General features: G+C 37.2%; 1 protein-coding gene across 27 annotated transcripts in view; it reads right to left on the reverse strand.

Annotated features, from left to right (window-relative positions):
- hspg2 (heparan sulfate proteoglycan 2) overlaps positions 1-13323 on the reverse strand; it is a 102837-nt gene that overhangs the window by 22621 nt on the left and 66893 nt on the right. For 21 of the 27 annotated variants that reach the window (XM_052595025.1, XM_052595016.1, XM_052595038.1 and 18 more), the window contains 12 exons: positions 12529-12656; positions 12333-12419; positions 12199-12251; positions 11706-11870; positions 11139-11249; positions 10041-10141; positions 9706-9886; positions 6751-6810; positions 3872-3994; positions 1639-1791; positions 1396-1550; positions 1183-1260 (listed from right to left, as the gene is read on the reverse strand). In XM_052595025.1, the coding sequence (XP_052450985.1) occupies positions 1183-1260; positions 1396-1550; positions 1639-1791; positions 3872-3994; positions 6751-6810; positions 9706-9886; positions 10041-10141; positions 11139-11249; positions 11706-11870; positions 12199-12251; positions 12333-12419; positions 12529-12656 (1395 nt within the window). The remainder of the gene's footprint in view (positions 1-1182; positions 1261-1395; positions 1551-1638; positions 1792-3871; positions 3995-6750; positions 6811-9705; positions 9887-10040; positions 10142-11138; positions 11250-11705; positions 11871-12198; positions 12252-12332; positions 12420-12528; positions 12657-13323) is intronic. The other 6 variants (XM_052595033.1, XM_052595031.1, XM_052595024.1 and 3 more) reach the window with 3 other exon arrangements.

Consider the following 13323-nt stretch of genomic DNA (forward strand, 5'->3'; position numbering starts at 1 on the left):
AACAGGTTTGTTCAAATTTAGCATTACATCACTTGCTCACAAATGGATTCTCTGCAGTGAAAGTGTGTCGACATTAAATCATTCTGACGCCATCCATTCACTGCAGAGGATCCATTGGTGAACAGCTAATGTAATGCTATATTTTCCAAATCTGTTCTGATAAAGAAACAAAACTCATCTACATCTAACAAGTCCTGAGAGTGAGTAAATTCTCAGCAAATTTAAATTTTTGGGGGTAAACAATCTAGAATTTTGCACCACACTGTACATACTTGCTTGCCTTTTCCACACTTATAAGTTTTCATTTGAAAACACATTTTTCTCTCCGTTTTGGCCTTCCATCCAACCTGAGATGGCATTTTTAGTCAAGGAAAACTGAGCTTTTTGCTAAATTTGAAAGCACCATTTCGCGTTGTAGTGTGGACTGTGAAAACTGATTTTTTTTTTAAAAGATGATGCAATTTTTGTCATGTGATGCATATTATACCAATAGATATCCATGTTTATATTGGTATTGTGCATGTTATACTGTATGCTCTGCACTTTCACACTATTGCTACAGATGTGTTACTTTGTACACTCTTCATATCACAGTACTGCAGAGGTGAAAGCAAATTTACTTGCAATTGCTATTTGCGGCAAAACATAAGGGAAGTCGCGTTTTAGATCAGACATACAATTGTGAGTGTGTGCGACCTGGACGCGTCAATGAATGGTGGGTTCTTTTCGTAAATTAAAATAATCCTGTCAGAAGAACTGCATAAAAACGTATCATCCGTGTGTATCCTCTGCAGTGAGCTTTTTTGAGGCTTTGCGCATGCGCAGAAAGCAAATGTAACTTTTTTTGAAGTTTCAGTGTGGATGAGACAAAGTTTGCAAAACACTTGAAAACGCTAGTGTAGACGGAGAGCATTTCAAATGCATTCCGATTAATATAGATGTAGCCTTCGATAATTGAAACCAGCACACCTGTTTAGCGGTGCAAACTTGAACCGAGCAAACTAATTATTGTTTGTACTCACATAAGTAATCTACAATAATTATTTGGCTAAAAATCAAAAGGGTGTCAAGTGAATGATTAAATGAATCATGCATTTAGTTCACATAGATTTTGGTGAGGGTGAGTGAAGCGAGACAGGTGGGATGGGACGCGTGAGACAGACATCAGACAGATGGACAGACCTGTAGCTCCTCAATACGTCTCTGTAACACATCGAGACTGTTGCTTTTAAACTGATGGAAACCGTGAGAAGGAATTGCCTGAACAAACACCAAGACACGGGATGAAACAGAAAGAAAAACTCAAAGGAGGCAAAAACAAGGCAAAATATGACCAATGGCACAACCCTGATAGAGTAACAGGATGAATGACAAAAGGAGAAACTGGTTTCTCACCTGTGGCGGCAGTGAACCACCTCTCTTCTTCCAAGTGAGGCCAGGAGTGGGATTGCCAACGGCCCTACAGTACAACCGCAAAGTCTCACCCTCGTGAATTTCCACCCGCGGAGGGCTCACTTGTACGTGGGGTAGACCGTGAGGTTGACTTGTACCTGAAACATCAGTTAGAAAGTGAAGGAGAACTCACTTGTCAGATTTATGAGCTTGTTACACTGTAAATCTTGGAGTATTCTAGTATACTTTGAACATGAAGAACTCCCCGGGCTGTGTGTTCGCCATGTGTGTTCAGAGCCTTGCAGATGTACTCGCCCTCATCCGAGCGATCCACAGATGGTATGGTCAGCAGCCCATTACGAATTACAGCTTTTGAACTGATTCGATTCCCGGGACCTTCTGACAAACCCCATATCATAAGACAGAATTCAGGAGACAGGAAGGAACAGTTGATGTTATGTGGGAATACCTAACCACACTACCAGATTGAAAACTCAATATCTTCATCAACAAACAATGCTTTCAATGATTTCAAGGTAGGACATGTTCTTCAAACCACACCCATGTTGGTCGGGAAATGAAAAAGGGCTCCCCTTGTGAAAAATAAGTGTGCTTAATTGTTATTCAGTGAGCTCTTGTAGTGTACTTTAAATCTTAAAAGTATACTTTAAAAAGTGTCTGAAAACACTGCATTCAATAAGCTCTTAAGTATATTCTTTTAAAATATACAATAATAATAAGTATAAAATGGGTTGTTCCAATTTTAGTTTAGTATACCAAATGTACAATTACAGGGTACAACTGCATTGTATAAACTCAGCATTAAATACAAATCAGATTCCAAAAAAGTACAAAGTACAAACTGTACAAATTGTGAGTAAAAGAGTAAAAAATATCTCATAAACTTATATTTTATTCACTAATATAGATAACGAATATAGATAACATATCAAATATTGAAAGTGAAAAATTTTGAAAATGTCAAACCAAATATTGGCTCATTTTGGATTTCATGAGAGCTACACATTCCAAAAAAGTTGGGACAATTAGCAATAAGCTGGAGGACCAATTTGCAACTTAATAGGTCAATTGGGAACATTATTAGGTATAAAAAGAGCCTCTCAGAGTGGCATTGTCTCTCAGAAGTCAAGATGGGCAGAGGATCACCAGTTCCCCCAATGCTTCGGCAAAAATAGTGGAGCAATATCAGAAAGGAGTTTCTTAGAGTTTGAAGTTATCATTATCTACAGTGCATAATATCATCCAAAGATTCAGAGAATCTGAAACAATTGGCACTGCATCACATACAGGAAAGCTACTGTAATGGAATTTACAACATGGGCTCAGGATACTTCCAGAAAACAATGTCAGTGAACACAATCCATCGTGCCAAACGCTGTTGCCGGCTACAACTCTATAGGTTAAAAAAGAAGCCATATCTAAACATGATCCAGAAGCGCAGGCATTTTCTCTAGGCCAAGGCTCATTTAAAATGGACTGAGGCAAAGTGGAAAACTGCCCTGTGGTCAGATGAATCAAAATTTTAAGTACTTTTTGGAAAACCGGGATACCATATCATCTGGACTAAAGAGGACAAGGACAACCCAAGTTGTTATCAGCACTCAGTTCAGAAGCCTGCATCTCTGATGGTATGGGGTTTTTTATGAGTGCGTGTGGCATGGGAAGCTTACACATCTGGAAAGGCACCATCAATGCTGAAAGGTATATCCAAGTTCTAGAACAACATATGCTCCCATCCAGACTCTTTCAGGGAGGACCTTGCATTTTCCAACATGACAATGACAGACCACATACTGCATCAATTACAACAGCATGGCTGCATAGAAGAAGGATCCGGGTACTGAAATGGCCACCCTGTAGTCCAGATCTTTCACCCATAGAAAACATTTGGTGCATCATAAAGAGAAAGATGCAACAAAGAATACCTAGGACAGTTGAGCAATACTAGAAGCATGTATTAGATGCCGAATGGGACAACATTCATATTCCTAAACGTTTGCAGACTATTATAAAAAGAAGAGGAGATGCCATGTCCCAACATGGCCTTGTCCCAACTTTTTTGAGATATATTGATGCCATGATATTTAAAATCAACTTATTTTTCCCTTAAAATTATACATTTTCTCAGTTTATACATTTGATATGTTATCTATGTTGTGTTCTGAATAGAATATTGAAATTTGAAACTTCCACATCATTGTATTATGTTTTCATTCACAGTTTGTACAGTGTCCCAACTTTTTTGGAATCGGGTTTGTAAAAATGTATTTCAAATACATTTTAGTATCTTTATTTTTCATTAGGAAATTTAACTTTTTCACAAGGGTCTTCTTTTTCAGGAATTTTGCCCTAGGGCCAACATAAGATCACACGTCCTATAACCAAGTTATTCTTGCCAAAATTATAGTAACCACAAATGAATATATGAATTTATATTCTCAGACGTAGATTGGCTCACCTATCCATTCCACAGCAGGGGTGGGGTTGCCAGTCACTGTGCAGCGGAACTCTGCCCGCTGGCCCTGTTGGACTGTCAGCACAGGTGGATTTATTGTGGCCACCGGCTGGGCCCCTTCAGTAGCTACAGTGAGGTAGAAATCAGTTAATCACAGACAGGAGCAGAGCACTTCAAACTGAAGTACCAGTCATTACAGATATGCCTACCCAGAACAGACCTTACCCTCTTTCGATGACAGAAGAGGTCAAGAACATTTTCAGTGAAATGAATTTCTCATTCATGGTCTAAATGTCATGCTAATTAATTGATAATGTTTTTCACATTTATCTTGCTGTGTGGTTTCTATCATAAGCACTAAAAATACAAAAAGGCAAATAGATGGAAAATTGAAAACAGCTCTACATTTGGGAAAGGTCTGTTTGTGAGAGTGTTTATGAAGTGATAGTGGTGTGACAGCATATGCAGTGTGTGTCTGGCTGCCAGTGATGATGGTCAAATCATGTCTCTTGGCAGCCAGCTTGAGGAGATGAGAAGTGGCAGATGGGGCTTGGCAGGGCGAGGCCCTCACTGCTGTCTGTGCCAACTCGGCTGGATGCCGAGCCCTCAATCTATAGGGATTCCAGGGCAATAGAGCAAAATAAAGCTTTCTTTTACCAACTGGGGTGGACTACTGGGCTGTGTAAGCTACGGTCTGCTTCTCAGTGACTGAACAGTGCTCATTTAGCTGCCTTGGTATTTAAGCATTACTTTTTCCATGATGGGCCCAACTCCATGAATAGAGTTCTTATTTGGTCCATAAAAGTACTTTTTGTGCACAAGATCTATCTACCCACAAATCTACATGTACGGTCTACACCTCTATCTCTGTCTATACACCCAAACATATAGCGGTTTACTCACTCCTTTATCTATCTACCCACCTGTCTACACCATGTACCTGCTCAACTATTAATTTGTCTACCCACTCATCTATTTCTAACTTTTCATCTGCCCAACTATCAGTTTACCCAATTTTCCCTATCTACCCAAACTTTTGTCTATTCACCCAAACATATAGCTGTCTACCCACCATTTTTTTCCTAACTCATCTGTCTACCCAGACACAAATATGTCTATTCAACTATCCATTCACCCAACCATCTAGCTGTCTACACATCTGTCGATCCAACTATGTCTACCCACCCAATTCTTCCAGTCTACTCATTTATCTATCCACCAATATACTCATTTATCCATCTATCTACCCACTTATCACTGTCTACTACACCATATTACTTTCTGAACTATTAATTTGTCTACCCACAAAACTATTTTCAACTTTTCCATCCACCCAGCCATCTGTTAACCAAATTTCTTAGTTTAATCACTAGTATATACATTTCATCATCTACACAGCCATCTCTATCTATACAATCTACTCTACTGTACATCACAACCCATCTATAGTCTACATATCCATCCATTCACCCAACCATCTAGCTGTCTACAAATCTATCAACCCAACCACATAACTGTCTACTCACCCCTTTTACAACTCATCTAACCAATCCTAGCTATGTACTCCTTTATCATCTACCCACCCTTCTCTGTTTACACCATCCACCCACCCTTCTACCTATATATCGCCATAATTATCTACCCACCAATCTTTCACTTCTTTCATCCATCTATATAATTACCTGATGTATCTGGCTCCACATCTATCAGACCACCCAACTATCTATCTACCCATCCATGTATGTCTACACATCTACTGACCCAACTATATAATAGTCTACCCAACAGTCTATTTTTCAACTTATCCATCCTTCTCATCTACCAATCCATCTTTTTTGACCACCCAACCATCTACTCATCTTTTTACCCACTTATCTTATCAGTCTGTCTATCTACCCATCTATCGGTCTATACATTTGTGCACCCCTAAATTATCCACACTCCTAGTCAAATTGATCTATTTACCCTACCAAATTCTGACTATACCCATCTATACTATACCCATCAATGCATCTATTCCCCTACTATATCATCTAACCACTTAACTATCTACCATTTCTCTACCAATCTGTCTACTCACCAATTTAATTTGCTCATATATCCTGTCTATCTAACATTTATTAAACTACCTATCCATCGATCACCATAAATCAATTAAATTCATAGTAAAGTAAAACCATCTTTTATATAGTCTCTATAAAATTAGAGAGAGCCTAGTTCAGTGCACTGGATATGTACATGAGTGATGGCCATTATAAAAGAGGCACAGTGATATCTTTAAAGAATAATGAATATTATTTGATATCTGATATACCTCAACATAGTCGTGCATATCAAAAGCATGATACTGGGCTGATGAAATGTGTGGGGGACCCCTCTCTGTTAGGTAACAAGTGTGATGTTTGGTGGTTTGGTCACGTATAACATCATGCAAAAAGAATTAACCTTACCAATCTGATACAGAATTGGTCTTGAGCACAAAAAATCTCAGTTACAGACAAATTACCAATAAAATAAGAATCATACAAGACACTTTGGCAACAGAGAGAAGTCCCTAAATGTGTTAGCATGCAGCTTCACGGTTTCAATGGACCTTAGTCTTAAAACCCTAGCCATTTCAAGTAATGCTCCTGTGTACAACTCAAAAACACATGTACAGTATCTGACCAAAATGTGGTCATAAACAGGATTAACATTAAAATAATAAATATGTATAAAACTCTGGTGGTCATTAAACTATTTTTGTAATATTAGCACCATGCTGGTAGTTTGGTTGTACCTTGGCACTACTTGAGACGGTAAAAGCATGCAGGCGTGAATGTTGCATGCGTGAAAGGAACAGGTCCTTCCAGGCCTGGAGGAAGAGAACCATGTGGACTTACGCTTTCTATGTCCTTCAAACATCTCATAGGCAGTGTAAAACATCTGTGACTGAGAAGCCTCTGTGAATGATGGACAGGCAGTTACTGTCAAGTGAGTCTCCAGAAGGTTCTGTGAGAGTGGCGCACTGGCGCACCTAGCATTTCAATGTGATTTTAAGCATATGCCACTCAACTTTTGTTTCATGACTTTTGAGCTCCAGACTGTGTGCAACAACTTGCATTTCTTTTTTTGCAATGCTGCTGCGAAATTACACTTTAATAGGTGGGGACTAAATTATCTCTAGATACTGTTAAGTTTAGGCAAGCTTACATTTTATATTTCCGTGAAAGTAAATCATTTTTTAACAGGTAGCTCTACAAATGTCTCAGAATGCCTGAGGCTGATATCATTCACATACTAATTACATCAGTAAAAGTCACAATTTAAATCATGTTTCAAATATAATATGATACAGATGTAATTTATTTTTTAACTTTTATATCTGGACTTTTGACTGAGATGTACAGCACATATAGCTTATTTGTACAAGGAAGCTTCTCATTGTTTTTTTTAGTAAGGCAAATTAAGTTATTCCCAATTCCACAATTATGCTCCAGTATCATTGATTTTCAGCACTTGTCATGTTAGATTGTAGTCAATGATGGAAAAGTTCATGAAGAATAGTTGCTGTAAAATGGCAAGCAATAGGTTGCCCCATTGAGAATCAAAGAGGGCACTGAGTTTTCCTACTGAAAAATCAATGCACATTTAGAAGACATTTAAAAATGAGTCTAAGGTAAGCACACTGTCTGTGCAATTAAAAGAGGAGTGTAGGAAACAGCACTCAGATTAAATCAAAGCATGCAGGTTAGTATCAACACACAACACATGTAAAAGCTTTACCTCAGTATAAACATTCATATTGTATTTTTTTAATACAGCTTGTGATTGAGAAAAGTCTATTTTAGAATTTCAGTTTCATTCCACAGAGCGAAGGTGTTTTACCTGTTATTGCTTTAATATGTTCACCATTTAAACAATAATTTGTACACACATTTCACAGTTTAGACAAATCCAATACAATAGAATCATAATGTAAGAAAAAAAAATCATCATCTTTTCTTAAGATACAGCACCATTTCAAAATGTACAAAATTAAATATTGTTTTTGATTACTAAAATAACTATATATACCTAACATGCTTGACTGAAAAGAAAATCAAAAAGAGAAGTTATAAAGCACCATTCTAGTGTAAAACATACATATTGAAAAAAAACAAAAAAAACAATGCATAAACACAAATGTGTGAAAAATGTTTGAAAGCTGTTTTAACATACGCATGAAACATTAGAGTCAACATAAACATAATTTCTGTTATAGTACTCAGTGTGTTTGTAAATGTAAACCAAAGTTCTTTTTTTTTTACAGCTGTTTGTCAAACCAGTCAAAATAAATATGGAATTAAATTCTATGCAATAACTACAGTACACATCTCTGTCGGAAACCTTTGAAAGGCATTATCTACGAAAATGTCTCAGATTACTGCTAAATATGATTGAGTTTACAAAACCAGTAAAGAAACTGTTACACTTGAAAATCTCACTGCCTAAACCACTGGCAGTTTCCAATCCATTTAGAGGACCAAAATGAGAGAAGGAAAAGAAACAATTCGAAATGGAAAATATGACACTCATGGAAAAAAAAAGTCAACATTCAAACTACTGCACTAATAGCACCATTTTCAAATACAAAATTGTAGAACATTTCCATGACAAAATAAAGATGGAATCACGTCTTGGAGTCGGGAACGGGCTTGTGCCTGCAGTCCTTTTGGCTGACGAGTCCCAGTATTTATGACACCTCCCTACCTTATAAACCACCTATCCCCAAAAGATCACCTCAGGAGGGAAATGACAGTAAACATGCCCGGAAATTAAGACACAAATCCCCCACTAGTAAGAAGACTGACACAGAACCACCACCATGACAACACCCAATTACACCAGCAGCTGATTTCACTGATCGCTACTAAGAAGACTAGGCATCAATGTAATGCATGATAGACTGACGGTTAGTAAAATGACTAGGCCTTATTCATTAAACACAAGCAAAAGAAATATCTCTGCAGATGACACATGAATCCATTTTATGTACACTTCATATATTCAATTTAATGTGATAGTTTGTGCAAAATGTTTGACAACATTTTTGCGCAATGTCAGTGTGCAAATTATAATTTCTGTGTACATCAAAAATGTATAACTGAACAATTTGCACACAATTTGTGGAGCTCAATTTTGATTGTGCAATTGCATAATATTCTGAACCAAAAATCAACTGCTATTGAGAAAAAATTTGATCAAATGTTTAATATGATTAAACTGCCGTCAGTCTTCATGGGAGTCTGTTTTGTAAAGCCTGCATTGATATGTGAGTCACACAACGAAATTTATGAGAACTCCTTAATTAAGAGCATTGATTCAAGTTTTCAATAATCATGACCCAAAATCAGCTTTTTGCTTAGGATTTTAGCTTGCAAAACCCTTTGTAAGCATGAGGGGGAAAAAATCATGAATTTTGTATTATTAAGAAAAAATTATAATTTCAGGTGCTGGATTAGATTTGATTGAAAAATCATTTTCTGAGATTTATTTATCGAGTACAAAGTTTTGCTTTTCATTCACAAGCTGTATCAATCTGTCTGCTGTAAAGATTTTACACTGGTAACATTTTGTGTTAAGTGAGGGGAAAAAACTCAGGAAGTAATCAAAAAGCACTTTTTTTTTTTTTATTAATGCGATGATTGAAACACAAAACGAAGAGTTAGCCATGCCACTGACCATAAGACAGAGCAGAATATTGCAAAAACAACACAAAAATGGGGCAATGAAGAAAAGCATAGAGACATGCAACTTGAGAAAGACAGAAAACTAAAAGGCAGGGAGGTTTAGAGGATGTGGTGCCAATCACAAACCTGGGACATAGAGTTCGGCCGTGCCCTCATCCATGCCAAGCATATTGGAGCCCGTGCAAACATAGTTGTCTGCGTCCTCGGGCTGCACGTTCTGAATGGTCAGGATTCCATTGAAATCCATGGCCCGGTTAGGCAGCTTGCCGTTGCCTTTGCGGGTCCAAACCAGGGTGTACGCTGGCAGCTACAAGAGAAGCACATGTCCTCAAATATTTTCACTTACAGTCATTCATACTCACAGCCAAATCCTGCTCTCTCTCTCTCTGTCCCATCTGTTTGGAAGTAAGGGAGGCTAAGATTATGTCTGTGATGGATGTGTGCGCAGATGACATTCATACCATGCTTTTGGCTGTGCAGATGAAGCTCACTGTAGATCCCACCACCACTCTCTGTATTTTGGGCTCCTCGATAAAGACTTCAATAGGTTTGGATGGTATGGCTGGTGAGGGAAATGCGTTATGTGAATCGAGAAAGAAAAATGTTTTTTGTGCCCCCCCAAAAAAGGACTAAATTAATAAATATAAATACATTTAAATTACTTTATATAATATTCTAAAATAAAATATAAATATTACAAATATAATAATGTACATAATTTAGTGTGAGAACACCACATGACTCAATATCACCAAATTCATACTTGGTTCATCAGATGTACTGAACACCTAACATTATCCAAATTCACAAATACATTCTTTAAAGTGCCCCATTATGGATTTTTGAAAATTACCTTTCATGCAGTTGAATGAAAACATCCTGCAAAGTTTTAAATCTGAAAGAGTCGACTCTAAATCATTAAAACGAGTCGTTTTTAAAACGAATCCCAAGTCGTTTCATGTTGATGTTGACATGAAACATTAGCATACTGCCTGACCACTTGTTGGTCTTCTCTCATTGGTCTGAATGAAAAAGCAAATTCATTCTTTGCCACTAGGTGCAGCTTTTGGAGCGGTAAAAATAGCAGTTTCCCCAGTAACACTGTAAACAAAGCAGCACTGCGTTCACAAACACTGCTTTATCAGGCATTACAGGTATGATAAAATGAAAATGAGTCTAATCGGACTAATCGATGCAGATTAGCGTCCCTTAAAGAAGGGGTTTGGATAAATAAATCGTTGAGCAAGTTAGGTAAAAATAAATGCATATTATAAGATGTTTTTTGACCATTCATGTATGCCAACCTGTTGTTGGAGACTCCCAAAACCAAAATATAAACCTTTAATTTCCCATAATAGAGGGACTTTAATGTCCAATCCAAACCAGCTTTGTTCTACTGTAAATGCATCTTGAGGGTAAAGCAAAAGCAAACTTTAAAAACTAAATTTAAAAATGTTGTGTTGTCATACATTTAATCGGTGTAAAGTGAGAGACTAGAATAGTGTGTAGATTGTGATTTTAATTGCAAAAATAAAATAAAAAAATAAAAAACAGCTTACTTGTAACAACAATCTCTGCTTTGCTTCTATTGGTGCTGCGCTGGTCTCGGCCGGTGCAGATGTAGATGCCACCATCACTGGGCTGCACACTGGGAAAATGCAACTCCTCTCCTGCAACGTGGTATGAAACAGTTTCCCATGCTTGTGAACTCACACACTACCACTTGTGCTGTTATATATGCTAAAAATAGTTCTGAACTTTGCCTTCAAAGACACCTGCAAAAACTATCACAAAGTTTTCAGCACTGATCATAATAAAAGTATTTCTTGATCAGCAAATCATATTAGAGTGATTTCTGAATGATCATGTGACACTGAAGACTGGCTGCAAATTGAAAACAGATTCAAATAGAAGTTATTTTTAAATAGTAAAAATATTTCTGTTTTTATTGTATTTTAGGCTTGGTTGCAATATACTATAGTACTTGTTTCCCCACAAAATAGATAAGCAATATGAAGTATTTAGTTCTATTTTTGGTGCTTGCTTTCTACATAGGATTCATGTGTGACGTCTTGAGAGATTCTATACTAGTCATCTGAACATGCTTGTAGGAATGTGGACAGTACCTTGTCTGCGTCTCTCTGCCGTGCTGGAGATTGGGCGTCCATCCTCACGGGACCACTGGAAATAGTGAGGTGGATATCCAGACACCTGGCACCTGAGAGTGACTGGAAGCCCCTGTGCCATCTGAACCCTTTCTGGATACACCTTCACCACTAGAGACACAGCAACTGATGACAGACAAACACACTCTACTACAATCTGCCCATAAATGTGCCTCAACTGTTTGTATAAAGACCCCATTAAAGCAATTGAAGATTTGAAACAGGAAAACGGGGCATCCCTGTTTTTTAAACTGCCAATCACTCATAATTTGCTAATGGTTTCCAAAGTGGTATTGTGGATATGTGTGTATTCATATGCATCATTTATTAAACATGCATAGTCGGCTTTTATAAGATCATTAGCATATAGATGCTATTGATTTCAGCTGAAAATCACAAACCTCCAATTTTGATTTCATGGAGTCATTAAAATTAATAGTAAATGAACAGATACCACTACGGCAGGGGATTCTCGCTTGTGGATTTCCAACATATCCGGGCGCACAGCTACGGAGAAAGAGGAGTATCACATTAAACATTGTAGTGATAATAAACACGGCTCACTGAATTCAGGAAGTGTGAGCATACCGTTCACAATACCGGCCGGTGTAGCCGGGCTGACAGGCAGTGCACTGGTAGCCTCCGTTACCCAGACTCTCACAGGTACGAGAGAACCTGCAAATAAAATGACTATTAAAAACCTTGCTGCAAGTGAGGCAGATATTGTGAAAGCAGGAACCGGCAGGGTCAGGTAAGGTTTACAGGGGTATGTGTTAAAACTAACTGGTTGTCGGGGTCAGTGCCGGGACAGGCACATGCTTGGCAGTCCTCAGGGGTTCCAGCAGTTGGATCTCCAAAGAAGCCGTCTGCACACTGTTCACACAGCTCACCCTTGGTGTTGTGTTGGCAGTTCTGAGGAACAAAAAGATATCACAAGTAGCATGGATTACTTTTATAAGCATGAGTAAAGGCAATATGTATTTAAATATGTATTTGATTTTAGCTGGTTTCTAATATTTATTCAATTTATAACACACATTTTTTGATAATTTTGAATGAAATGCAACTATATTATTTTGTTTCTCTCTTCCATCTATAATTGCCACTTTAACTCTAGCACTGTTCTATTCTCATTTTATCTACTTGTTTTTTTTGTGACCCTCTAGTCCAAGCGTTCACTATTCTTTTTTTTTCTATTCCTTCTAAATGTTTTCTTTTTATTCTTTTTATTTATTTTGTATATACACGCACACACACACACACACACACTCACTCACTTGCATGAAATTCAGTTTGTTAAAAATATTGTTTTCATGACTAAATGCATATTAAATAATCATTATATGTAAGTTTATTTCATTTTCGTTCTGCTCAAGTTGAGTAAATGATTTATTTCCTTAGTATATAATGCAATAATATTTTGTTTGCATATTTATTCAACTTGTGAGTAAAAGCAACTGTGATTTATGTATCTATTTATAATGCAATTAATATTATTTTAAATATTTATTAGAATAACACTTAAGAAGCACTGCAGTGTAACTGTGATATTATCATTATTATTATAAGATTAAATAAC

The sequence above is a fragment of the Carassius gibelio genome, chromosome B23, assembly GCF_023724105.1.
Source record: "Carassius gibelio isolate Cgi1373 ecotype wild population from Czech Republic chromosome B23, carGib1.2-hapl.c, whole genome shotgun sequence".
Lineage (NCBI taxonomy): Eukaryota > Metazoa > Chordata > Actinopteri > Cypriniformes > Cyprinidae > Carassius > Carassius gibelio.